Below are 26,640 nucleotides of genomic sequence, written 5' to 3' on the forward strand. Positions count from 1 at the left end.
TCGCTCGCTTATCTGGTTATAATATGGCGGGGCTGTGAAGCCAATTTATGTCTCCATACTCGAAACACCTATGCTCATACAATATCCCAACAATAACCTGGTGGTAGCTAATATGTCATCAGTCATGAAATGCTGAAGATTCGACCTTACTCCCCGACCACCAGCCATACCATGGTCCCCATGACCACGACAGCCACCACAATTGTCATGACGGCCGCAGCAACCCTGTCAGTAGTGGTCATTGGGTGTCTATGCAGATCTTCAGGACCAACAGGGCTGTGCGTACCGGCCAATGGGTCAGGCTCGCTTATGCCGGTATCAGCTGTAGCTGGGCCCTCGACATAGTCGACCAGATTCGACTGCACCACTTCAAGCACAGCCATCTGTTCTCCCACGCCCGTGCTGCCGTCGAATACACGCGCAGGCCACTTCAGACCACACTGGTTACCGTCATCGCCGCCTGTGCATGTTGCCACGGCGGCTTGTGCTGATGCTTCGAGGATTGGCTTCAGATATTCTCTAGTGAACGGCGCGCGCACAATTGTCGCTGCCATCCATCTGGCGAAGTATGCTTTGAAGGACCTCTGGTCCACGTTGCAGGTACCAATATCCTCACAAGCTGCTTCGTACACGACGTTATCTTTCAAGAAAATGTTCAGATTACCTATTATGCCCATGAGCCGTTCTCGCCAGATTTCAGAGCCGTCTGTGAAGTTGTACATGTTTGCTGCGCCAACCATGAAAGTGCCGGCGTTGTATGTCCATTGGATGTGGTCGAGCTCGGTACAGTTCAAATTATCGTCACTGCCGTCGTAGAAGTTGTATTCAGCGTCGAACAGGATCTGCGATGACCAGCCCCAGACCTTGTCTGCCCAATCTGCATAGGTGGTATTGCCTGTGTACACTGCCAATCTGGATCCTATATTGAAGAAGCAACCGTTCGATATCGTATTCTTGTAGTTGTATCCGGCGTTGAAAGCGAAGATCTGCCACTTCAAGCCACCATTACACGTGTCGGTATTCCATCTTGCCGCCTGCAGGTTGAAAACACCCTGTGCAACCCCGAGCCACGATGCTTTCGTGTCTGCTGGCGGATTTGGGAATTTATTCTCCGCTGCTGAGAGCGCTGCCATCGTCCAGAATGCTTGATCATCATTACCTAATGTTTTGGTCTGGTTCGGTGGCTGAAAGACGTTCTCTGGACCAAGCTGATGCACCATTGCCTGCATGATAATATCGTTGTACTGGTCGTCACCAGTGAAATACCAGTAGTCTATCAGAGAGCCGAACATCGCGCCTGCCTCCCACCAGTAATAAGGCTGTGGTAAATTCCCAGGTACATCACCAGGTCTGTTTCCTGTATAATATTGGGCCATGCCTGCCGCGACTTGCGAAGCCGCTTGTTTTATCGAGTCCTGGCTTGTGATGTCCAACGTAATTGCAGCAAGAGCATGCTGTATGGACAAGGCAGCTGCGCCTAACGAGCGTATCCTCCACCTCATAGCGATGCGGTTATTGTGTATATAATCAACGAATGTCTGGCAACTCTGCCGCGATGTCTGGCGACTCTGCCCGGATGTCTGAGGTCAGCTTGTTGGTAACGGTCGTCAGCCGGGTCCAGACCGCCAGGGAATGCTCGCCGGAATGTAAGGTCAGTGATATTTCGGATCTGGTCGTCAGGTTTGGTGTAATCTGGAAAGCAAAATTGAGTAGGATGCAGTGATAACAATATACAACCGGCCGGGGGGATGGATCGATAGGTTAGGAGTAGCTTGGCACCAGGCGTTTGTATTTGCAATGACGATCACTCGAAACAAGATATGTGTAAAAGTCGTGCTGAGACTGATTGCGGTGGCTGTGAATGTCTTAACAAACTGCCAAGTAACACAAGAGCCTTGGATGACCACCAACGTATACCTTCCGCTGTGACTGAATGCGGCTAGAACCAGATTTGGCTTAGTGCTCAGGGCAGGCACGATGCGGACTGGTGTTGCTCACAAAGAGAATGGCAGCAACGACCCACTTTTCCTTGTGTACCAAGCCTAAGGCAAATGACAACTGGGCATAATGCAGACGCCCGAACAATGGTGATGATTCCAGGAATCCGGATTCGCATATTTCTGACGATAAAGGTGCGTGAGCACCGACGTTAGAGCTAAGGCATGACTTGCATAGTCGGCCTACCAACTTGTTGATGGTTCGGATTCGTAGACGACGCTGGGCGTTCCTGCTCTCAGTGTTATGTATCTCACCGTACCCATTCGATGGATACAAGCAGGTCTTGGTCGCTCGGCCTTAGTCTTGTGGGCTTACCTATGGCTGCTCAATTTGCGTATCGAGCTCGGCAATCTCCTGCACATGAGGACTCAATGTTGAGCTTGGGCGTTGAACCGCAGCCAAGCGGGATGTACGCGTTCTCATTTCAGACAGGCTATCTGCAGCACGGGCGGACGCTAGCAGCGCGGACTGCGATGAACTTTCGCAATAGTTCTGATGAACGTAGTGCAAGGCTGCGATGAGACAGAAACGATGCCTTGTGCTGCACGAGTGTTCAGTTGGTGCGATCGGAAACGATAGTTCTGTCTGTAGGAATTGCAGAAGAGTTCGGGAAAGGAGAATAATCACAGCGACATCATCCTGAAGCCGGCCGAAAGATGCTGCTCCTTGCCCTTCTCGTCAGCCGTTTCACTTACGCAAGGTGCGCAGCCACAAGCGTGACAGAGCCGGGGAATCATTGCTCCTACTCAACCACGCGATTGCGCAGTTTCCTTGCCACAGCCGTTTTCTTTATTGCTGCCTTGATGATGCAAGTGTCGCTCTGTGATTGAATGAATTTACTACTACTCTACTAACTCTTTGTGTTTCCACGACTGATCAACTGTACGAAGAATTCAAGTTTGCAGATTCAAGTTGTTCCTTGTTCAAAGCCCGGGCCAACTGAGAATAGAAGCCAAGCCACCTTCCAGAGGCTGACAGAGACCTGCGGCAACTCCAACCTCTTGAAACCATTCCGTCCTCCTCCTGACAACTTGCGCATTCAACCACTTCATCACGCTCTCAACCATAACCGCTCGCATCTATCATTACCACTATCAAGAAACCGAATCCAACGTCTAGTAAACCTCAAACCCACAAATTCCAGTCACAATGGCCGACGGACGACAAGAACCATACGACCCATATCTGCCTTCAACCGGCAATGCTCAAGGCGGCAATGCAAGAACCGCCGCGCTTCAAGCGGTATGTCCATAGCTAGTCTCTATTCTCTTATGTTACTCCTACCATATCCGCCCCGATTTAGATGGTTTTGCAGGAGAAAGTTGTAATACGCCGCGACTTGCTCGAAGAAGTTCGGACAGCGATCAATTGGGACTTCCGCAATCGCAAGTTATTGTCGCTGGCGTTACGATTTCCCCTGGCGATGCTGCAATGTCAATGCGACGGACGCTCAAGAAAAACACCACTCCCACAACATCCGGAGCGTTATGCTGACCTGTTCTTTAGCAAATCGATGACACGGTCGGAGTAATGCGAGAGAACATCAACAAGGTATCACAGAGAGGAGAGCGCCTGGATTCGCTGCAAGACAAGACCGACAATTTAGCTGTCTCGGCTCAGGGATTCAGAAGAGGTGCCAACCGTGTAAGGAAGCAGATGTGGTGGAAGGATATGAAGATGCGCATTTGCATAATAGTCGGTATCATTATCCTGCTTCTGGTCATTATTGTCCCGGCTGGTAAGCGCAGAGATCTTCGATCCCAGGGAACTGTTTGCTAACATCGCGCCAGTGGTTGTCACGAACAAATGAGGAATGGGGTTGACGAACTTTGCCTGCCATGATTTTGAGATAAGCGAGCTGTACATTGCCTAGAAATCGACTACCTCCCGATCGATGTATTCCACGACTACCACCTGAAGCACTGCCGCTTGCTGGCCGACTCAGGGTCTGCCTGCAAGCTTGTGCTATGACTCGAGGCGTTCACGGTGTGGCTATTGCGGCTGTGTGATAGTAATACAATCAATTCTACAACACGACCTGCGCTGCAATGTGCTCGTTGTGTATTGCTTTGCGAAATTCGGGATGTGGTGATATTCACTTAAGGCTGCTGGCTTGGAGAGAAGAGCCCATGTGCCTGTTGTTGTCCAAACATGACTCTCTGTCAGCCTGCAAGGTGCTTCATCTCCAGAACTTGATACACTTTCCTTACCGATTCAGCCATCTCCAAAGTAACAGGCGTCTAGAAGCATCAAGTCGTAGGAACAATTCGAGAGAGTGAAGAAAGAAATGCGTATCTGCGGCCATGGCACCACCGATTTCGTGGTTGGAGGAACGAGCTTTGACTCCCCGCTCGCATGCTTCACGGCAAAGAAAACGCGAATTTTTTCGTGATATGCACATCGCATACACTGATCGAAGAATTTTCTTGACGAGCATCTGATAAAGCTGTACTCTGTAGATATACGTTGTAGCACTCGCATTTGACACATCGTACCCAGCGGTATCATACCTACGACTTGGATCTTGTTGTGCAAAAGCGCCCGCATTTTTGCAATCACCGAACCTAGGTACTTTTCTGACACACGCCGACCGACTATCGCAAGAGCTCTTGTGCCAATTGTCTGCTTGAATTTTTTTTATTCTAGCTGCCGCATGAGTTCGGCCGTTATGTCGACGATCAGTGCTGCAGCAGTGAGGGCAGCTTCACGATCATTGACTATTTCTAAACCACGAACAGCCAATGCTCTACGAGCTGCCCATCCATTGATATCAGCATGCTCACAACTCACACCTCGATCCCGGCGAAGCTATGCTACCTCCTCAGACATCCGATCCTCTACAAGGTCGACCGTGGTACAGTTACTGAGCAATATCGGATCTAAGAGGGAGGTTCAGCAGTATCTGTCCCACTTCAGCTCCGTCTCGTCACAGCAATTTGCAGTCATAAAGGTTGGAGGCGCAATTCTGACAGAGCACTTACAGACACTGTCTTCTGCGCTCGCCTTCCTGAACCATGTCGGCCTCTATCCTGTCGTCGTCCACGGTGCCGGCCCTCAGCTGAACAAGATCTTGGAGGACTCTGGTGTCGAGCCGCAGTTCGAGGAGGGCATTCGAGTCACGGATCCGAAGACTTTGGGCATTGCGCGAGCATTATTCTTGGAAGAGAATCTGAGGCTTGTGGAAGAACTTGAGAGACTCGGCGTAAGAGCACGACCAATCACCTCTGGCGTCTTCACCGCCGACTATCTGAACAAGGAGAAATATGATTTGGTTGGCAAGATCACAAGTGTTGATAAGAAGCCCATCCAAGCTGCGATCCAAGCCGGATGCCTCCCTATCCTCACCTCGATGGCAGAGTCCGCTTCTGGCCAAGTCCTCAATGTCAATGCAGATGTAGCAGCCGGTGAGCTGGCAAGAGCTTTGCAACCGCTGAAGATCGTATACCTCTCAGAAAAAGGTGGACTCTTCAACGGTGATACCAAGGAGAAGATTTCAGCCATCAACCTCGACGAAGAGTATGACCATCTCATGTCACAGTGGTGGGTGCGGCACGGTACCCGACTCAAGATCAGGGAGATGAAGGACCTATTAATGGACCTACCGAAGACTTCAAGCGTTGCTATCATCCACCCAGCAGATCTACAGAAAGAGCTGTTTACCGACTCCGGTGCGGGTACATTGATCAGAAGAGGCAACAAGGTTCATACTGCCTCCAAGGCCTCCGACTTCTCCGATCTCGAGAAGCTCAAGGATGTGCTTGTCCGTGAACGTGAAGGTCTCGATGCTAAGGCCGTCGTTGACCGATATGTCAAGGACATGCAAAACCAAGAGTTCAAGGCTTACTTCGACGAGCCTATGGAAGCTCTTGCTATCGTTCTTCCGCCAAAAGATGATTCATCCATGGCTCATCTGTCCACATTAACCATCTCAAAGTCTGCCTGGTTGACAAATGTCGCGGACAATATTTTCGCCGCGATCAAGAAGGACTGCCCTAAACTGATGTGGACAGTCAAGGAGGACGACGAGAATCTGACATGGTTCTTCGACAAGGCCGATGGTAGCTTGTCCAAAGATGGCGAGGTCCTTTTCTGGTACGGTCTGAGAACCGGCGAAGAAGTGCAAGAAGTCATGATGCAGTTTTCGCAGCATGGTAGGTCCATGTACGGCGACACCAATCTCGAGTCGAAGCTACAGAAAGCTGCTCGAGCTGCTGCTAACGCCATGAGCTCGGTTGGCAAGACAGCCGGTCTGTCACAGACTCGCGCATTCTCAACTTCAGCGAATCCACTACGTGCCGCTCGCAGAAACTTTGGCTCTGCTCAGCCAGCTCTTAAGATCAGGACTTACGCAACGACGACAAATCCTAACCCGCCGCTTGGCAGCAAGAACAAATCCAACGATGGTCCCTCAAGGGTAGCACTGATCGGTGCTCGTGGTTACACAGGCAAAGCTCTCATCGACCTCCTTAGCAGACACCCCAACATGGATCTACGTCATGTTTCTTCCCGGGAATTAGCAGGCCAGAAGCTTCAAGGGTATCAGAAGCGAGACATAATTTACGAGAACCTGAGCGTCGAAGATGTTCGACAAATGGAAGAGGACGGCAAGATCGACTGTTGGGTCATGGCTCTGCCCAATGGCGTCTGCAAGCCTTTTGTGAACGCCATCGACCAAGTCGGCGGTAACAGCGTGGTCATTGATCTCAGCGCAGATTACAGATTTGACGATAAATGGACATATGGATTACCGGAACTTGTCGACCGATCTGCCATCGCCAAGGCTACCAGAATCTCCAACCCAGGTTGCTATGCTACAGCCGCACAAATCGGCATAGCACCTATAGTGCCATACCTTGGTGGTGAGCCTACAGTGTTCGGTGTCTCAGGCTATTCTGGAGCTGGCACAAAGCCAAGTCCCAAGAATGATGTCAACAACCTTACTGACAACATTCTGGCCTACAGCATGACAGACCACATCCATGAAAGAGAAATCACCAAGCAGCTCGGCACACCAGTTGGCTTTGTTCCACACGTAGCAGTGTGGTTCCAGGGCATACATCATACCATTAACATCCCGCTCAAGGAGGAAATGAGTTCCCGAGACATCAGAAACATATATCAAGAACGATACGCAGGCGAAAGGCTGTTGAAGGTTATTGGCGAGGCGCCAGTGGTGAAGAATATAAGCGGTAAGCACGGTGTTGAGGTTGGAGGCTTCGCCGTTCACTCGAGTGGTAAGAGGGTTGTAGTCTGCGCCACTATCGACAACTTGTTGAAGGGTGCAGCTACTCAATGTTTGCGTAAGTTCCCTCGTTCCTATTCTACGACATCAAACTAACATTTCATAGAAAACATGAACCTTGCCCTAGGCTACAATGAATTCGAGGGCATTCCTCTAGACTAAGCATCGCTAGACGGTGAATCATATGATCGCAGGATTGGTATATATATTTGATGGCGCCCATCCATGCTCGGCGCACGGCAGTATCTGCAATTGCATTGCAGGCGCAGTGGAGGTCTCATATTAAATTCGACATGAATTCGAAAGCGATTCACGGATTTCCTTCACGCGTCGAGTTTCCAAAATCTTTTTCCTTGAACGCGTACCTTCCTCTGTCTTATGCGGTACTAACTCAGTCGCTCTTTCCGCAACTTCTTACACTCGTCCAATGATAGCAGGAAGTTGCCTCTCATCATTCGTTTAGGTGTTCAGCAATAATCATCGTCGACTGTTGTCATGTTTTACAGCCATGAAAGTGAGTCGACAGACCTTCACCAACCACGACTTTGCTAACAAGCACAGTCTTGACCGACCGCAAACATGGAGTCGCGACGATATGGTATATGCTCTCAAGGCTACTTTGATCAAGCTGACAAGCTTCAGGCTTGTGGCCACGCTCGGCTCGAAATCTTCGCTCAAGAAAATCACCAGGAAAGCCATTATGGAGGTGAATGTGCCAGATGCTTGCGGCACCATCACCGACCCCTCAGCACCGTTGGCCCTTCGGCTGCAGGGCAATCTGCTGTAAACACGCTCTTCGACAAAGATGTGCGCGACAACTAACCCGTGGACAGCTTCGGCGTGTCGAGAGTCTTTTCTCAGCAATGTGCTTACGTACTGACTGATATGCAAAGCTTGAGAGACAAGATGCGAGGCATCTCGATGCTGCTGAAAGAGCTGGAGACTGATCCTGATGTGGCAACCACAAGGTAAGTGGTGTGATTCCCATAGCACAAGGCGTTAGCTAACGATAGAAGACCAGAGCAGCTGAATCTCCAAGTTGATCCAGGCTTCAACATCGACCTTGACCTAGGCTTCGATCTGTCTAGCTTTGACATCAGCTTCTCTTCGAGCGAGCCTTCGAGCCTTCTGTCGCCGCGAACCCTTGCCTCGAGCCAAACAAGCTTTCTCGAAGATGAGCAGATGCTCGACCTTGAAGCTCCTCTTGAGGCGTTTTCATCGCATAGTGCAGGAGAAGGGTATGGATTTGACTATGCTGAGCTAGCGAGCGGTGCAGCAGGCAAAGTTATGGCAGACAAGGCCGCTAGCGAGCTTGCTATCCCACATCAGCCATCTGTTGTAGAGGAGGCAGCGTTTGAATTTGACGAGGAAGGCAACATAGTATATCGAGACGGCCAGGAGGAGCCACCAGCAATTGAAGAAGGTGGTAGCGGTGGGCTGGTGACTGACGACCAGGGCGACTTTGAGCTCGATCTAGGTGTTGACCAACATCAGACAGCAAAGGCAGTAAGTCCTGTTACGGAACAACGAAGCTAGACCACTGACAAGAGCAGCAAATCCCTCAGCAAGTATTTGATGATGATGTAGGGTACTTTGGTGGCGATGATGAACTCCAAGCAGATCCGGATCTAGCACCTCAAACGCCAGCAGGACCTTCTTCGCCAGACGTTCAACAGCCACGGCAGTCAGTCGAAGAAGAAGGGACTGCCGAACAAGACAGAGAAGAGACGGAACCAGCCACAGGAGCAGCACATCAGCGCACAGCGAAGACGAAGCATGTGCCAGTAGACAACCCACCTGAGCTACAGAACCGCGTTTTGAACGAGTGGAACGACCACTACCTTGACTTCATGGAAGACGCGCATGCGGAGAACGCAGGCAAGATGTCCCTGGCACAAGCGAAACGCAATGCTGCTTACTGGGTCCTAGACCAAGGTATTGGTGGCGTGGACGCAGAATTCAGAGGTGATGGCCAGGAGCATCCTCTTGCGATATTCAGTGGTCAGGCCCTGCTTGATGCGTTGATTGGTCCGCAGACACAAGGTGAGAGCAGGAAACGCACTCGATCTGCCACTGATGAGGATGATGAGGCTGATGCGGGGTCGAGAAGAGTTCGATCAAGCCCTCACGGGCACGAAGGAGGCAGAGGTGACGACGACGGAGTTCAAGTAATGGCAGACGACGACCAAGGCCTGACGCTTGGTGAAGATGAGATCGAACCAGAAGTTGGCAGACACGAACAACCACCAATGTCCGACCACCAGGACAGTATGCCATGGGATGTATATGCATCCTCGAAACGAGGGTCAAGGCAGGGGTCAGTCCGGCGACTTATGAGTATAGCGCCAGCAAGCTCGAGCGCAGGCGGTCGGATCGGCTTCGACTTCGTCCCTTCAAGCGTTGGCTCAAAGCGGGTCTCTCGACTCATCGCTGATAGTCCGCTCGAGCAGAGAAGACGTTTGCTCCGGCACTCCTCCGTGTTGGCTGGAAGCCACCAAGCTCAGGTTGACACTGGACTCGGAAGCGCAGATGACGACCTTGGCATAGGCCTCGAAATCAGTGACACGGCGCTCGATCGTGATCTGGCTGGCAATCCCGATGCTACCGAGGACTTCGAGCTCTACGGTCCTGCAGCAGCAGTTAGCACTCAACAGGCTGCAGACTCACAGTGGCTCGCCGCAACCCTTGAGCAAGAGGCTTTCAACTTTCTAAGCTTCTTGCAGACGACGGTCGAGGGCAAACAGGCTGATTTGGACGACGAAGTTATTAAGGAAAATGTCACTGTCACGTTTGAAGAGTTGTTGCCGCCCGAGGGCAACAGTGAGGTTGTGGCTGCACAGGGGTTGTTGCATGTTTTGTCACTTGCTACGAAGGGATTAATTACTGTTAAGCAAGAGGAGGATTTCAGGGATATTGATATGGGTCTTGTGGCTGGACTCGCTACTGCTGGTCAGGACGTCGAAGAGGAACCTGAAAAGGAGGAAATGTAATTGTGTCTGTGTTTGTGTGGTGAAAGGTCACATGTCGAGGTACGCGAAGAGGGAACGATTATGCTGTGCTACATTGTCAGTTGTGAAAGAGCATTCGAAGGTATTGCAAGAAAGGTAATGGATCAGAAGAGCATTGTGTCGAGGTAACAGATTTCATGCATATCAGATCATCGTGGCTAGTACTACTCTACAAATACCATCACTGGTCGTGGTCGCATAAACTCGAAGGACGTACCTGGTGCGCCCGTGCAAAGAGTTCCAAAGTGAAATGTGTCGCTGCGTATGATATCCACCTCCTTCACTGTTTCATACTCTGTTTACGCGAAATCTTCCCAGTGAACCTTCTGAATATGCCGGACGTTGGCGCCATTTCTTCCGGCTCTTGGACCTCCGCGAATGGTGTGGCTCCATACGAATCGCCAAGATGCATCATCGAGTCATCCGTAGCCTCGATGTTGTTCCACTCGGAGCTTGGGGCCTGCGGCAGGGGCTGACTGTGGGCGACGACTGACGCGGCGTAATAGGTACCGCACATCATCTTGGCGTTGTTCTTCGATTTGACGTTGTTGTAGATGCTGCCGCCGGATGATGCTCTTCTTGGAGGTGGGACATATGAGTTTGTGCTCTGTCGGTGCGCGAGGGGTGGGACTGTGTCTTCTTCTGGGTCTTCGGGGGGTTCTTCGTCGGTTGGTGCTAGGGATGGGAGGGGGCGTGCGGTTCGGTTCTGAGGCTGAGCTGATGATGTGGATGAGTTTGTGGACCGCTTGGTCGAGCTCGACTGTATCGGCTCTCAAGTCCTCGCTACTGACGGGTGTATTGGCCGTTTCTTCAAGCCTTTGGCTCAGATTGTAGAGATTGTTGTCGATCTGGTTGAGGAGTTCAGCCGCTGCGGCTCTTTGCCGGCGAGCCTGATCAGTTTGCTCGGCGTCGCCGTCGAACCTTAGGAGAGAGACTCGCCAGTCTGTGAAGCCTTGACGTGGAACTTTGAGTCGAGCGAGGGTTGATTGAAGTTGCGGCTGATCTTGGAGAGCTCGTTCAATTGTTTTCAGCCTTGTCTCTAGATCTTCGCTTCGGACCGTCAGCCCGAGTGTGTCGAGGATGTTGACTTGGTGGAGCGCCATTGTGAAGGATCGGCCGTCTGCAAGGTAGAAGATGACGTCGCCGTTGCTGTTGAATGTACTGTCTGCGAACACGGTCTTTCCACGGTAGTGTCCGTCGAAAGTGTAAATAATGGGCTGATGAAGGTCAGTCATCTGGTTAGCAGAGAGTGGACGCCGAAGGAGGGGGCGCAGGCAAAGTATATCAGAAGGCACGGAGCATAGTTGGGGGGGGGGGGGGGGGGGGGGGCACAAGGCAATTCGACGACCATCGCATACTCTTCGCCTAAGACGTCAGGCTAGTACGTTGAGCTTCGGGTACCGATGTCATTGACAAGGATAGCGGACTCGATAGTTTGAAATAGTCCATATGGGCAGGTAGGCGAGCGCGAATTCAGAACCTATGACCAGACCCGCCTTTTGAAAAAGGAAGGCGCTCGCAACAGGCGTTGCGGTTGACATGTCGCAGTTGAGGCGGAAGAAGTCGAGGCCAGAGCAAGAGTGGCTAGCTCGGAAGTGCCCTGCATCGCAGCCGCTCACGCTCGTGACCGGTGCTTCTCTCAGTCACTGCTGAGAGAGTGTTGCTATTGGTTGCCGGCAGCTGGACAAGCCGCTGAGTCGACTCTTTGCACATCACGGAACTCGAGATGTCCCTGTGCCTTGTGACCATGCGTGACTGAACCGACGGTAGCCGGCACGATGATTGCTGCGATTTTGCGAGGATCAAGTCATGATGTTGGCGCCAAACTAGATGGATGGCTACCTTCGATAACAGCTGAGCCGCTTCCAGAAGAGTAACCATGGAATAGCACAGAATAGAAGAAGACAAACCGAGAAACCAAAGCAGAGGTGGTGTCGAAGCTTGGCAAGAACAGGGATCCCAAGTAAGGAGGTAACGCGAGGCTTTGGAGCGTGGCTTCCAAGGACGTCAAAGACACGATTATGCCAGTGTAGCAGAAACTCTCTAACTGCCTATCGTCTGTCAAGACAGGGTGGCGCGTATATTAGGGGGTAGATGCGCCTTCACAGAGTTTGTTGTGCGTTGATTTTATTGGCATCGGCCCGGGATTTGATTGCAGGCTATTCAATCAGCGTCAGTAGGAACTTAATATACGGCCGAGATTGAGCTGACTCGGAGCAGGAGCATGCTGAATGCTACCTGAGCTATGGCAACTTCTAACAGAAGCAAGTTTTATCCAGCTCGCAATTCGATGGCAGGTGCATCCGACAGCTAACTCAAGAGATATTCGCGGCGAGAGGCAAAGCCGACTTTAGTCAGCGTATTCTTCATTTGTCTTTCGAAGTCTTCTTTGTACATCGTGCCTCGTTGCTCGTTCTCGTTTCATACGCAATCATGCGCTTGATCCAGGCCAGCGCCCTATATACATCAGTCATTTTACATAACAGTACATTCGCCCTCATTTTGTCGTCCATTATGACTTCGAGTGACTCTAGTCTTCTCTTTACGTGCACCTCCTTTCTTGATCTCCTCGAGTCGCTCCTTGGCTCGATTGTCTAATTGTGCTGCGAAACAAGTTAGTAAAGTGGTTGACAGTGAGGTACGACAATGCTCGACTTACCAGCAGCTCTGAAATACCACTTCTTTGCCTCCTCGAGACTCGGCTGACAGCCAATACCGACCTCGGTATAGTAGCCCATGGCATACTCAGCTTTAGCCAGGCCACTAGCCGCGGCCTTGCGTGCCCAAAGATATGCCTCCGTATCACTCTGTGCGAGCAACGGCTCGCTGCCAGTCAAGTACCAACCAGACAGCGCAAACTCGCTCTGATGCTCGCCTTGCTGCGCAGCACGACTATACCAAGCAATACTTTGGCGAGGGTCAATCTGCACTCCCAACATGCCATATTCGTATGCTGAACCAAGGCGATGCTGCGAGTATTTGTACCCAAGGTTCGCAGCCTGATTGAATAGCTGTAATGCATAGCGCTCGTCTCGGATAATCACATCTGTTGATTGTGCACTTTCGTACAGCAATGCGAGCTCATGGAGCGCATGCGGGTTTTCTTCGTCTGCTCGTTCAGCAGCACGCTTGAGCCATGACACTCCTTCTCGACGATTTGGTTGTTGTCCGAGCAAGCCTTTCAGCAAGATCATGCCCAGCTTGAACATCGCTGGACCATCACCGAGTGTTGCCGCACGTTTGTAGAATTGTACCGCTTTGACATGGTCACGACGTGTACCACCACCGCCGTCTTGCCCGAGTTCGCAGCAGACAGCAACACGATACGCGGATTGTGCATGCCCCATCTTTGCTGCAGACGTGTACAGCTGAAATGCTTCTTTCGGGTTGACTTCGAGTCCCAGCGAACCTTGGCCGTAGCAATCAGCCAGGTAGAACATAGCGTCTTGTGAGCCACCCGCAACAAGCTTCTTGATGATTTTGTACGCATCGTTGATGTATCTTTCTCGGTTCCTAGCAGTGGTCTTGGCATCTGCTTTGCCTCCTTCGTTAGCTAAGACCATAGCTGCTTCACCCAATCGCTTTGCGAACTTCAGGCCGAGCTTGTCATCGTTTGGCCGGTCTTTGAATGCGACACGAAGGTCATTGAGCTCTTGTATGGTCACAGGATTCTTTCGAGGAGGACCAGGCTGCTGAGAAGGTCCTGAAGGTCTTTGTGCTTGCTGCTCACGAGGAGGTGACACTTGTGGTGCTGGGCTGGGGCCTGGTGCTGGCGCGGGGGTTGGAGCTTCCGCCGGTGCCATCAAGCCCGGACGAACTGGGACTGGATGGTTGCGATCTCCTGTTGGAAATGTTGGATTTGGGGGCCGTGATCCAGGTATGTTCTGCTCTGGATACTGTCGGATCGGAGCTCGAGCCGAATTAGCTGTTCGAGGTCGTACAGGTGTAGCATTGACGTACGGATCAGGGCCTTGGTTGTTGTATTGCTCAGGGGCTCCACGTTGCTGATAAGGATCAGCAGAATATTGGTTAGACACATAGCCGTTGTTCCTCCCAGGCTGAGCACGCTGGTTATATCCGTGATTGTAGTGATCCTGATGGTGCTCGCTGCCATACTGATTGACAGGCTCTGTATATGTACGTGCCAAAGGCTGTACATGCTGATAAGAATCATCGTTGTACGCAGTTCGCTGATAGCCGTTCTCCTGGTGGGGATCATTGTGATCGTTGCCCTGTTGATGTCCCCGGCCGCCAAATTCGTAATCTTGACGCGGAGCTCGACGAGGTTGATCATAGCTCTCTGCATATTCAGGCTCCATCGGTCTCTGCTGATGAACTGTGACTTGCTGCCGGCTAGCCATAGGCTGATTGTACGGATGTGGGAAGCCATTCGAGATCTGTTGGTTTCGCATATCTGGTCGACTGCCACTTCTCGGAGGAAATTGTTGCTGAGGCGGAGCTCTTCTTTGCTGAGTCGCATCGGGCACTGGTTGGGGTTGTTGTCCATTCCTACTCTCGTACCCTACGTTAGGCTGCATAGCCTGACTGGTTTGCGGAGTAAGAGCTGGCATAGATTGGCTGGCTGGCAAGCCAAAGTCGAAGTCTCCGACTGGAGACTGTACAAAGTTGTCTGACGGATGCTGTACAGGTGTAGCCACCAACCCAGGTCTAATTGGGGGAGGCTTCGACGCAGAATCTCCGTACGTCGGCTTGCGGTAGGCTAGAGTTGGTGCTGTTTGCTGTAGTGTGACGTCCTTTTCCACGTTCTCTGTAACGCCTGGAGCAATAGCAGCGAAATTGGGCATGGCCGGCTCAGTCGTACTCGGTAGTGGTGCAGTAGGTTGGACTCCCCGATAAGCTAACTCACCATGATCTCTTGGCACAAATTCATTCCTATCGTCTTGTCCGTACTGCTGTTCGTGTGGGTGTGGCCGTTCGACGCGCGCATCCAATTCAGCTGCGGCTGGTCTATACCTGTCGTTGTAGCCAGCTTGGGGCTGACCGTTCGGGTGGTCGTATTGACGCTCGCGCGCCACGTCACGGTGTTCATGATAAACTCCCTGCGAGCCGACATCGGGATATGGGTGTTGCCCTTGCGCGTCTATCCGATGGTTTTCAGGAGAAGTGGGCACATTTCGCGACGGCACATATTGGCCATCAGTATGCGGCCCGGTCGCAGACCTCTGAGGAGCGGGTCGTGCAGGCAAGCCTACCCTGCCGTTGGGATTGGCGGAGGGAGGTTGTTGAAAGTTCTGGGCCTGTTGATTACGCTGTGGCTCTGGCTGAGGTGTTGGCTTCTTTCGCAAAGGCATGTCATCGAGCGGGCCCAGAGGCTGGTTGAGATAGGAAGTCTGCTCTTGAGGTGGCTGAGGTCGCTGTGCGTGAGAAGTACTCGGCCTACGTGGCTCTTCTAGGCTAGTTTTCGTGACCGAGTTGGCCGCTGGATTTTGGTCAAATGTTGGTGCACGGGAGGAGGAAGACGTGGCCGGTCTCGCAATAGGTGCATCGACTTTGCTAGCCGACCTTGCTTCATCAGCCTCCTTCTTTTTCTTCTCTGCGTCTTTCCTTGTTCCAGGGAATGCGCCAAATGGATTATCTGTGTCGCGCAAAGCCTCGAGTTAGTCTCACGGACAAGATTGCAATAAAAACTTTGGCCATCGAACCACAAGCATGCGTTTTAGACATGTACGAACAGCAGAGTGATGACTTACCCCAGGGAATAGCTTTTGGTGAGTTATGACTGGCATTGTCCAGTATTCTCTCCTCTGTTGGCCATTAGTTTGATCCACACCGTCAGGTCTACATCGTTGGCGACTCACGCTTCATTCTTCGGTGAGAGGCTGATGTGCCGGGCCTTGAAACTTGAGGAGAAGGTCTACCGTCAGCGGAGCGACGACCGGTATTGCCTTGTTGTTGCACACCATGCCCATTTGTTCTATAACGGTCGTCGTATTGGTATTGTCGAGGCTGTTGTTCCTGCTGCTCCCTTCCAGCTTGCGCATACTGATAGTGATTCACATCTTGAGGATACTGTGCTTGATTGTTGCCATATTGCTCCCATTCCGGATCGTAGTTCTGGGAATACTGCTGATTGCTGGCATACGCGTCTTGCTGATAGCCCCGTTGCTGTTGATCGTACTGCGCCTGGTAGCCGGCGCTTCCATACTCGTACTGGCCTTGATCGTATCCATTATGTTGTGCCTTGTAGCCCTGCGGTCTTGCTTGATAGTGCCCTTCCTGATACCTGGCCTGCCGACCACTATACTGTGCCTCGTAGCCCTGCGGTCTTGTTTGATACTGGCCCTCCTGATACCTAGCTTCCCGACCACTGTATGCCATCTTTCGAAGAATCGGAGGGAATCGGCGATCTGCAGTTGTCCGGGGTCGGCTACAAGTCGGGGTCCGCTACGAAGGTGGTGAATCTCGTGAGGCGGCAGTCGTTCGAGCGCTGCTTCTTCTAGAATCTGGACATCTCGTATTCTACCAGAATGGGTTCTTGGTGCGCCAAACAGTCTTCGCGCCACGAAGTATTGCGCCGAATGACCTGGTCGAGCGCAAGTAGGATACCCGATTTCCTTTCCCGCTCCGTTGTACGCAAACAACCTTGATGAGTATACAATATTATGAGCAAGGATCGTCGCAAGGCCTTATGGCTGAGCACGACTTCTCAATATCAACCAGGGAAGAATGCCTGCTTGCAAATCAACTGATGTGGATGCGAGAGCGGGAGGCGGGAAAGCAGCCGGCTGAGACCTTTCAATCTTCTGTGAAAACGAATGTCTTTGTTCAGAATCATGGAACTTTTGGGAGCGACTCATATGTTCACATCAACCTCATCTTGTACGCTTCTTGCAAATACACTCAAGTACACTCCTCGAACGCGCCACGAACTGCGTCTCACAAGTTCAAGTTCGGCTACTGCGAACTAACCTAGCTACAGAAGTGGGCCTTCTAGGCCGATCTTTCAAGTTTTGGCTCCTCCGCCCATCGCCTGAAATCTCGCACCAGCTCCCTCCATCCTGGAAACGAACTCGAAGCTCACGACCATTGGCTCGAGCCCTCCTGTCACACCAGGCAGTCGAAACGCATATTTGTTTGAGATTTGGGATCGCTTCGTAGGTAGTTGTGGCTTAGCGAGATCATGCGCCACACTGGCGGCGAGACACCTCGACCGATGCTGGGCATGCCATCAAGTACCAGCCACAAGAGCTCCCCCTTTCAGGCGTCCAATGCTGTCACGCTCGCTAGACACAAATGGCCACTTCAAGCACGGCTTCGAATAGATCAATTGGCTACGTCCGCCCATCTAGCAAAGCGTGGCTATCCAACGTGTCTTTGATACTACTCCATAGTAGTTGGAATTGAGCAGTTGAAGAAGTTCTGGTGTCTGTGGTGCGTCACTGCACGACAGACACAGCTACGCTCGATACGATGTTCGGCAAGCTAACTAGCAAACTCATTGTCGAGACTCTGGGCGTACTCTTCGCGATATGGCTTCTTACGGGTTTGGTGAGACTAGTGAGCTGGAGGCTCTACATCAGGAAACTAAAAGCAGAAGGCCTGGTAAGTACATTGCGATCGCTAGCGCAGCCCACACTCATGTATCACAGCCTATGCTACCTCACAGTCTCTTGCTAGGACATCTACCCTTTGTCACTAAGCTCATGGGCCAGTTGCCCAAGGATGCACACGCGGCGTACTTACCTGGCGAGATCCAGCGCACATATCCTGAGCTTGGTCCCAATTACTATGTTGATCTTATGCCATTCGCACCTTCCATGCTTGTTATAGGTTCGCCAGAAGCGCACTATCAGATTGCACAAGAGCACTCTTTGCCTAAATTGCCTAACCTGAGAAACTTCGTTCGACCTCTGACAGACGGACTCGACATGCTGACCATGGAAGGTGCGGAGTGGAAGCAATGGAGAGGCGTCTTCAACCCTGGGTTCAGTCATGGCCACATGATGACCCTTGTACCAGCGATCGTAAAGGAGACACAGTCGTTCTGCCGCAATCTGGACAAGCATGTCAAGAGCCAGGACATTTTTGCTATGAAGAGCTTGACCGACTATCTTACACTGGACATTATTGGTCAGGTTGTCCTAGGCGTGCACTTCGATTGCCAACGGAAGCCTAGTCCTGTGATGGAGAGTCTTCGTACTCAAATTCGTTGGTTCAGTTTTGGGGTTGAGCCAAACCTGTTCGATCGGTATAATCCAGTACGCCCTCTTGTCCAATGGTACCATTCGAGGATAGTGAATGCGTACATTTCAAGCCAATTCGATGAACGTGTGGCCATGCACAGAACTCATGATGGTTCTGACGTCCGTCGTACGCGGACGATCATCGACCTTGCGCTTACTGCCTATAAGAACGATGTGTCGACGACTAAATCAGCAGCAATCGACCCATTTTTTAAGCGAGTCTGCATGTCTCAAATCAAACTGTTCTTATTTTCGGGGCACGACACGACGTCCGCTGCAATATGCTATCATCTCTACCTTCTTGCACAGCACCCTAAAGTTCTGGCACGAGTACGCAAGGAGCATGACTCGGTCTTCGGCACAGATACGGCTTCGACTGCATCCATAATATCAGCTGCTCCCCATCTTCTCAGTCAGCTACCTCTCACAACAGCAGTAATCAAGGAATCCCTTCGCCTGTTTTCAACCGTGACGCCATCACGGCAGGGGGAACGTGGTTTCAGCATCAAAGATGACCAAGGACGAGCGTTCCCAACAGGCGACTTTCTCGTTCTTCCTGACTCGCAGTCGATTCATAAAAGCCCAGCATATTGGCCAGAACCAGAATCATTCATCCCAGATCGTTTTCTAGTCGCCCCCGACGACCCTTTGTGTCCGGTCAAGGGAGCCTGGCGAGGCTTTGAATGGGGCCCGAGAAATTGCATTGGTCAAGAGCTTGCTATGCTCGAGATGAAGGCTGCTCTTGCGCTGGTATCTAGAAGTTACGATTTCACGCCTGCGTATGAAGAGCTAGACAAAAAGGCTGGGAGGAAGCAGGTGACTTTGCATGGTGAAAGAGCGTATCAGGTTGACATCTTACAGCCCCGTGGCAACCTACCTATGAGAGTCAATGCACGGGGTAGGTGACCTCAGTATTGGCCTTGGGCTCAAAGCTGCTGGCTTCGAGAGGTTATCGTCAACCTCAGCACAAACACTTAACTCCGCTCATGTGTTCAGACAGGTTTAGGTGCGGCCAGAAGCATATGCTAAAAGTGATCCTTCCTAGTGACGAACGCGGCGCGATGCGCTCTTTGACAGCAACATCATTTACGGCTAGATGCTGATCCAGCCGCTCCAAGGGTGACACTCTGACCCAGGTCGCGCCAGCTAGCGGCGAGCAATACTTACGTTCATGTTGGGATGTGCGCGGCGGACACACTCACTTATCTACTGATGGTATTCCAACAGCGTCATGACCGTAAGCCAACTGCCATCCCAGATCATCGGATGAAGGTCGAAGCGACAGTCTTGGCGCAGTCCCGCCAAGTCACATTTACAAGATACTCCAGCCGGAGCGAACCACGTGCCAGAGCAGAGCGCTTACTCGGGGCAGAAGCGAGAGCCAAGAAGATGACGTCTGGAGGGCTCTCCAGCACGAACGAGTGGGTGGAAATTAAAGCCAACCGAAACGCGCTTGCTGGGTTCTGCACAGGGGCCGCGATGGGACGCTTTTTGCTCAAGGTACCAGAAGACCTCTTTCGTGTTAACTGGCATAACTCTCTCGAATGCCACTTGAATGGGGCAGCACAAAGGAATGGCAGCACGACATTACTGAGAATTGCCACAAGGAGTCAAGATCGAGATTGTATCTCAAAACGGATCTCCAGATAATACGTTATGGTACATACTTTTTAGAAAGATGTGGTGGCGAAATGTGGCTTGCTTTGACAGTAACGCCTAGTAATATCTTGTATCAGCGCTTAGGTAGTAGGACGTGAACGTGGCCCGCCTGATCGGCGATTAGGGCATCCTCGAAGCTATAAAGGCTGAAGATACAGGCTTGTACTTGCAGTATCTGCCTGTAACGATACAGGTGTAATGTACTAGCCACAGCAGGAATTCGCCAACACCACTTTCTAATAAGTCAGTCAGGGTACTGTAGTGCCTGCGTCCCTGCTACAGTAGGCGATCGAGTATGCAGATAAACTTCGAGAGACGCTGCTTGTCATACGGATGCATGAGACCCAGCAAACTCGGGGCTTCATGTCTTGCAAGCGTTCTAGAACGTAACCACGAGTAGACACCGAGGCATATCATTCCAATGTTTTTTCTAAGAAGCATCACAAGACTCGAAAATGACGGAAGTGTTCAGCTGCGAGAGTCAGGCAAAGTCGTCCTAGAATGGCTCTGATTGGCTGGCAAAGTCGTTTCCGAATTAGTGGCACGCGGTGGTTTCTGATCGCCCATCGATCTGCGATTCGGATTTGTGAACCTTCTGTCTTCAGCACAAACCACCACTCTCAGCGCAGCGCCAACAACGACTGACTAGGTTACGAACTCCAAGAATGGAGAATTCTGCGATGATTGTCCTTCAATTCTATGCGGATGACTTAGGTTGCTTTTGACAAGCACCGGCAAACACCTTCGACGTGCCATCTATTCGATTTAATAAGAGGCAAATCCATCCTCTTCTTTCGCCTCAAACACCATTTCCATTTGAGGGATTTTACTTCCGCTATACGCTTCTTTGTATTGTGCTTCGACATTGCCCCTCAACCCCGTTGTTATCTTCACATATCAGCCTTCCGTTCTGCCTTTGTCGCAAATACAACTGCGAACAGATCGTACCTGCATTGTTCGAATCCAATACTCATACGTCACCACTTCTCGTCCCACCCTATCAATAACGAATTAGAGCCTACACTTCCTGCAAGCAGCAAAGATCAAGCCCGTAGATCCGATATCTACAGCCAGCTTAAGTACCCCAGATCTCCACACAACAGCCACATACTCCGTACACACGATGACGGGCGAACTTCCAGCCACCATGATTCGCTTTCCAACTTTCCAAGAGACTCCCACATGTCAGAAACGTCCTACCGCGCAAGACTCTTTGCGAAAGATTCTTACCAAGTTCCCTGCTGAGAAGCAGCGCTCCAACAGTAAAAGAGGGTCATCACCGTCTTCCACTATCGCAACCAGCTCGGCTCGAAATTCACTCAGTTCTGTGGAATCCAAGGAGGAAGTTAAAGCACAATCGAAGCGAAGCTCAGTGTAGAATCAAGCACAGCGCCTGGATTACACGTGCCCGGCGCAAGCACACAAACAACCAACAAGCTGAAGCATCAACACGTCCGGCTCGTCCTTCGAGCGCGGCAAACGTTAAATCCTTATCGTTGCTCACGCAATATCAGACCCTTCTCAACCGCCCCCGTCAGCAGCATGCCCTCCTCAAAAGGAGAGCCCGACAACCCGGAGCTCAGGGAGAAAGTGAAGGAAGAGGTCAAGCAGATGTCCAAGGGCGGCGGTCCAGGCTCCTGGTCAGCATGGAAAGCCGGCGAATTAGCACGGCAGTACGAGGCCAAAGGTGGCGGGTATAAGGACAAGGGAGACCACAAGAACAAAAGTGAACGGGGGGCGCCACAGCCGAAAGATCCGAAAGATAAGAAGGAAAGTGCGCCCGAGAAGGCTCATCGGGAAAAGGTGGAGAGGGAGAAGAAGGACAGCGACGGCGGTCAGAAGAAGGAGGAGGGCAAGAAAGAAGAAGGCAAGGCGACTGGTGGGAAGAAGGGCGGCAGTAAGAAGAAGTGAACGGGATTTGGACGATAGTGCCAGTTTTGACGATGGGTAGCTTCTTAGAGGAGTTTTGTTAGGCTCCCTTGATAGCTGAAAGCACTATAGCTGGCGACCACAACCGAATACGATGTATCAGTACGTCGCAACATCATATCGATGACTATTGACCCGACCGTCACGTTTTCGCAAGCCTCTGACCAGCATCCCATGGTTTCATAACTTTACTATCATATCTGTCATTACCCTGCTTCATATTCAGCACGTTCACGCAATTGTTACCCCCTGAGCTCAGCACGAGAATGGTCCCAGGATTGCCTCGCACGAACGGATCTCGATATCGACGTGCTATATAGATGTCGACCGCGACTACATCCCGTGGAACTACCATCTACTCGAACAGCCTTCATTCACAAGTCCAGCACTACTAACCTCATCACCAAGGCTGTCAAGACATCTCAAGCAGACTTCCCCTACCAGCTAGCCCTCCAAAGCCTTTCCAGTTGGCTGTTTTAGCAGCTTCGTATTGATCTTCCGAGCCGCGTTGGCAGCGGCACAGATGCGGCAGTAACATCAGCGCTACATGGCAAGCAAAACCTCTGACACTGTTGTTTCCATTCCCACTGTTGTTTCCATTCCCACTGTTGTTTCCATTCCCACTGTTGTTTCCATTCCCACTGTTGCTGCCACCACTGCTCAGGCCAGCATTAAGAAGGTCGATCCATCCACGCCCTGTCCACATTGTCAGGCACTTGTATCCATACCCGTCAGCGAAGGCTCGACCACCACAGTCGCAGAGTCCTCCAATCGAAACTTCGAAGCCACATCCTCAGCAAACACGATGACCATTTGTTCCTGGCCAAGTGTGCTCGGTCTGTCCTGTGGTTGAGCAAGTGCCATTCGAGACGGTCAAAGAAGCACTTGAGCATGAGTCGCGTGCGCACAGCAATAACCGGTATTACCACTTTTGTCAGAAACGTAACCCCAATGACGGCATCTAGTGCCGTGAGCTTCTGGTCCAGTTTTCCAGCGCTCACTGGCACTGCCTGTCCGTTCACAATGAGATCCGGGTCGGACTAAAGAAGTGTTGCCTAGCTCGAGAATGCTATGAGCCTCTTTCTTCTATTGAAGCGGCAACGGCCCACTGTCACGGGCAGCATACAGAAAAGACCACTGCAGAGCGTGCGTACATCACCAAGAAGCTCGCCAAGGACTGAACCAATCGTGTGGCGTTAACAATATGTTAGTATAAAACTAACTTGTTTGTCGTGGAATGGTTGTTTTCAAAACTTATTTGCCTGTATATAACCGATCAGAAAATTTCATGTCTGAGAAACACAAAACAACGCAAACAGGCACAGGCCCTCACAGTGAATTGCAATGTACCACCGTATACAGCTGGAAAAGTATTTGTTCCGGAAAGGCCAAGTCTGTACACTTTGCGATACCATATACAGACTTCCCCTTAGCACATAGGGAAGCACCAATGCCCGCGCTCGTAAGTAATGCTTGGTACAAGGTCGCTGCTGACCCTGCATGGGGAATTCTTCAACGACTCATCCATGCGCTCTTGCTGTCACTCGCTGACATTCCAACCTCTGTACCCACTCCACGATCCGCACTCAACGATCCTTCCACCAATCTACAGTTTCCTCTCCATCTCCTTTCCCGCTGTCTCGGCCTGTTGCTCTACTCTCTTCGCATCATCCTTGATCTCCTGACCCAGCTCTTTCGCACCTGCCTCCTTCGACCCCTTCAGCGAAGATTGGTACAGGAAGATCCTCGAACACTGAATAGTGCCAACGAGGAACAAGCAGAAGTTTACACCGGCGAGACTATCTCACGAATTAGCGTTGTCTTCGATGCAGAAATCTGTCTGCCATTCATGCAAACGATCCTTTGATTGTAGGTCGCGACGACTTACAGCATATTCTTCGGTCTGATGACGAAGCACCACCTCGTCCAAATCGAGCCTGTGGCCATCAGGGCCGCGTTCTGCGACAACGATAGCTTCTCAGCTGGGCGCAGGAAATCTGTTGCTCCGGCGGCGACGACGCCCCATTTCATAACTGGTGCCCTGCGCACAAAGCCGTGTTAGCAACCTTCTTCACAGTGCGGCCTCCCGTAGCATATTTCGTGTACTCTCGATATTGCTTCGTAATGCTGCTCGCGTGCTCGGTATCCGGCCTGACTCATCCCCAATTGTAAACCTACCAGAAATGCACCGTCTTGATACCGACTTCACTCGTCCATAACCGCTGGAATAGGCTCTGCGGCGGCAGAGGCTCTGCCGCTGGGTTGTGAGCTGTTCCTTGTGCTCTGCGCTGAGCGGTTTGACGAAACTGCGATCGGGCTTGGAATTGTGCTCGCTGTGTGAAGAAGCGGAGGCCGGCGCGGGCGGACATGATTTCGATGTGGACTATAGGATTCTGAAGAGAGCGGAGAGGCGAATCTGGGAGGTATAGAAGCAGTGAGCAGCCGTTTGTGTTATTGGGAGGTGCTTGCTGATGGGTTTCGGGGAGTTGGGGAGGGCTCCATGTCCGCTCGGAGTTAAGTTTAGGCGAGCACGATTGGTCAGAACTGACTGCGACGAAGTTATGCTTGAGACTGTGAGGTAAAGTAGGAACGATCAATAGCTTGCGACTACATAGAGGCAGGCACGACCGACTCGAATTCCACGCTGCATCCTTCGCATTCAATATTCATACCTCCACCGGTGTCTTTGTCCCCCAACCGAGTGTCACAACTTCTGCTTAGCCACCGGCCAACATGGCCACCAAATACGCATTCACACAAGGTCTACGGGAGGTCAGATTCCACCTTTGCCCGCAAGGATCTGGCAGTGATGCCACAAGGTGTGTCGCGAAGAGCAATCGGGCTGAGCAAGAGCTGACAGGAATCACCAGAACATTCCTTAGGAGAGCATACCCTACCATGAAGCACCACAACCCGAACACACCCATCCTGATTAGAGAAGCTACAGGTATTGAGCCAAAGATGTGGGCAAGATACGGTAGGCATATCCCGAGTCATGGTGATTGAGGCGACTGACGAAAGCTACAGCCGGAGCAAAAGAACGGCAACAGTCGTTAGCAGGTAGGCAGACCCAATACCGGACGTCGGGCTACAGCTAACGTGCTTAGGGCTGTCTGACAAGGAGATCGAAGAGAAGGTCACAGGCATGGTAAAGAGCGAGTACTCGTGACCTTCAAGAGCACACACAAATTGATTCAGTGCTACGGAAAGCCATGCCCTATCACAAGCGACCAGATTGAGCGCCTGGAAATGCTTGTGTACATATGCTCAGACGCAATGAGAAATGCTAAACTGCAAGAACTATGGCCAAGTTCCGTTTCCAATCATGCCTCAACTTCCCCAAAACGATACTGGGCCCAACTCATGCTTCCTTCAGGCAATGTCCAGATCTGTCTGCCACTATCATTCCCAGCGGCACCAACTCCGACATGAATGGGTACGAGATGCTCGAAAGTTGGGTGAGCCCTTCTCGAGTCAGGCCTCTTCAGTAAGCCAGCCATAGCTTGATCCCGACCCTCACCGGGCGCAGTCTCGACAGCCTCCTTCATCGCAGCATCAAAGCTGATTGAGTATGGCATCGTCTGCCCAGTCGCTCTCGTCGTCCACAAATCCCTCAGATTATGCACAGCCATGCCGCTGACAATGATCTGCACCTTCTCTTCCCTAAGCTTCTGCACAGCTCTTCCAAGCTTGATATGGGCTGCAGCATTCGTATCATCATCAAACAAGCTGACCTGAACAATAGGTATCGACAGCGGATTCTCCTCAGGCGAGAACATGATCTTAAAGGGCACAAAAACACCATGGTCGAGTCCTCTCTCTTCTGGTATAGCTTGAATACCAGATTCGCCCAATAGCTCCATCACGCGCTTCGCGAGCTGTGGGGAGCCCTTGTTGGGAAACTTCTCCATGTAATAGTGCTTTGGAAAGCCATAGAAGTCATATAGCAGAGGTTCCTGCTCGGAGACGTTGACTTCGATGGTATTCGAACGCTGTGCTTGCCAATGGGCTGAGAAGACGACTATAGCAGAGGGTTTGACTTTCTCGGTGATTTCGCGGCCGATTTCTTGGAGCTTCGGGAAGACCTTATGGTCCGATTCGAACATTGTGTTTGGGCCGCCATGGGAGACGAAATAGACTGGTGTGCGTGGCATCGTGGTGTACTGTTTCCTGGAGGCTGGAGATGTCAAGGCTGATGCAGCGGAGGGTTTGAAGAATCTGGACAGGCGAGGAAGAGCCACGATGTTGAGTTCAGATGAGAGGAATATGGCGACGATGAGCACGAGGAGAGCTACTACGAAACGACTAATTGTTGTTGGCATAGATGATAGGTCTTTGCTCTGGGAATCCTTCTTCCCGGGATTCGAAAGGTTAATCATCGACCCTACATGTAGGTATTTTGCCATCTGTTATAGTTGTACTGTTGTAGATTACCGATGCCTCATGTAATCACGACCCAAAGTGGTCTCGCGAAGCGCGGAACTCCTCCGCTAGCTCGGTTTCTTTTGACTGCTAAATTCTCGGAACAACATAAGTCGTTCTTCATCTGACAAGCTGGCAGCCGTCTGGCGCCCACGGTGCTGGCTTTGTGGCCACCGAC

General features: G+C 51.5%; 10 protein-coding genes across 10 annotated transcripts; 5 read left to right on the plus strand and 5 right to left on the minus strand.

Annotated features, from left to right (window-relative positions):
• Positions 1-146: 146 nt before the first annotated feature.
• On the minus strand, positions 147-1,376 carry PMZ80_002117 (uncharacterized protein; the record flags this gene model as incomplete). Its single annotated transcript, XM_064870552.1, has 1 exon — positions 147-1,376. The coding sequence occupies one exon, from the start codon at positions 1,374-1,376 to the stop codon at positions 147-149; it is 1,230 nt and encodes a 409-aa protein (XP_064733005.1).
• A 1,771-nt stretch (positions 1,377-3,147) lies between these two features.
• Positions 3,148-7,402, plus strand: ARG6 (Protein arg-6, mitochondrial; the record flags this gene model as incomplete). Its single annotated transcript, XM_064870553.1, has 4 exons — positions 3,148-3,240; positions 3,505-3,736; positions 4,737-7,298; positions 7,347-7,402. The coding sequence occupies 4 exons, from the start codon at positions 3,148-3,150 to the stop codon at positions 7,400-7,402; spliced, it is 2,943 nt and encodes a 980-aa protein (XP_064733006.1).
• Positions 7,403-7,748: 346 nt separating this feature from the next.
• On the plus strand, positions 7,749-10,230 carry rec8 (R8 protein; the record flags this gene model as incomplete). The annotated part of the gene is made up of 4 exons (XM_064870554.1): positions 7,749-8,023; positions 8,074-8,208; positions 8,257-8,746; positions 8,794-10,230. 4 exons carry the CDS (start codon positions 7,749-7,751, stop codon positions 10,228-10,230), a joined length of 2,337 nt encoding a protein of 778 aa, XP_064733007.1.
• Positions 10,231-10,528: 298 nt separating this feature from the next.
• PMZ80_002120 (uncharacterized protein) lies at positions 10,529-11,483 on the minus strand (the record flags this gene model as incomplete). The annotated part of the gene is made up of 2 exons (XM_064870555.1): positions 10,529-10,965; positions 11,036-11,483. The coding sequence occupies 2 exons, from the start codon at positions 11,481-11,483 to the stop codon at positions 10,529-10,531; spliced, it is 885 nt and encodes a 294-aa protein (XP_064733008.1).
• Positions 11,484-12,723: 1,240 nt separating this feature from the next.
• Positions 12,724-16,587, minus strand: PMZ80_002121 (uncharacterized protein; the record flags this gene model as incomplete). Its single annotated transcript, XM_064870556.1, has 4 exons — positions 12,724-12,851; positions 12,908-15,844; positions 15,960-16,013; positions 16,068-16,587. 4 exons carry the CDS (start codon positions 16,585-16,587, stop codon positions 12,724-12,726), a joined length of 3,639 nt encoding a protein of 1,212 aa, XP_064733009.1.
• Positions 16,588-17,679: 1,092 nt separating this feature from the next.
• On the plus strand, positions 17,680-19,358 carry PMZ80_002122 (uncharacterized protein; the record flags this gene model as incomplete). The annotated part of the gene is made up of 2 exons (XM_064870557.1): positions 17,680-17,811; positions 17,859-19,358. The coding sequence occupies 2 exons, from the start codon at positions 17,680-17,682 to the stop codon at positions 19,356-19,358; spliced, it is 1,632 nt and encodes a 543-aa protein (XP_064733010.1).
• A 2,295-nt stretch (positions 19,359-21,653) lies between these two features.
• Positions 21,654-22,022, plus strand: PMZ80_002123 (uncharacterized protein; the record flags this gene model as incomplete). Its single annotated transcript, XM_064870558.1, has 1 exon — positions 21,654-22,022. One exon carries the CDS (start codon positions 21,654-21,656, stop codon positions 22,020-22,022), a length of 369 nt encoding a protein of 122 aa, XP_064733011.1.
• A 1,624-nt stretch (positions 22,023-23,646) lies between these two features.
• PMZ80_002124 (uncharacterized protein) lies at positions 23,647-24,409 on the minus strand (the record flags this gene model as incomplete). The annotated part of the gene is made up of 3 exons (XM_064870559.1): positions 23,647-23,839; positions 23,929-24,081; positions 24,219-24,409. The coding sequence occupies 3 exons, from the start codon at positions 24,407-24,409 to the stop codon at positions 23,647-23,649; spliced, it is 537 nt and encodes a 178-aa protein (XP_064733012.1).
• Positions 24,410-24,773: 364 nt separating this feature from the next.
• Positions 24,774-25,209, plus strand: PMZ80_002125 (uncharacterized protein; the record flags this gene model as incomplete). The annotated part of the gene is made up of 4 exons (XM_064870560.1): positions 24,774-24,859; positions 24,911-25,017; positions 25,068-25,100; positions 25,148-25,209. The coding sequence occupies 4 exons, from the start codon at positions 24,774-24,776 to the stop codon at positions 25,207-25,209; spliced, it is 288 nt and encodes a 95-aa protein (XP_064733013.1).
• Positions 25,210-25,363: 154 nt separating this feature from the next.
• Positions 25,364-26,446, minus strand: PMZ80_002126 (uncharacterized protein; the record flags this gene model as incomplete). Its single annotated transcript, XM_064870561.1, has 1 exon — positions 25,364-26,446. The coding sequence occupies one exon, from the start codon at positions 26,444-26,446 to the stop codon at positions 25,364-25,366; it is 1,083 nt and encodes a 360-aa protein (XP_064733014.1).
• Positions 26,447-26,640: the final 194 nt, after the last annotated feature.

The sequence above is a fragment of the Knufia obscura genome, assembly GCF_036327395.1.
Source record: "Knufia obscura strain CCFEE 5817 isolate CBS 148926 chromosome Unknown scaffold_2, whole genome shotgun sequence".
Taxonomy (NCBI): Eukaryota; Fungi; Ascomycota; class Eurotiomycetes; order Chaetothyriales; family Trichomeriaceae; genus Knufia; species Knufia obscura.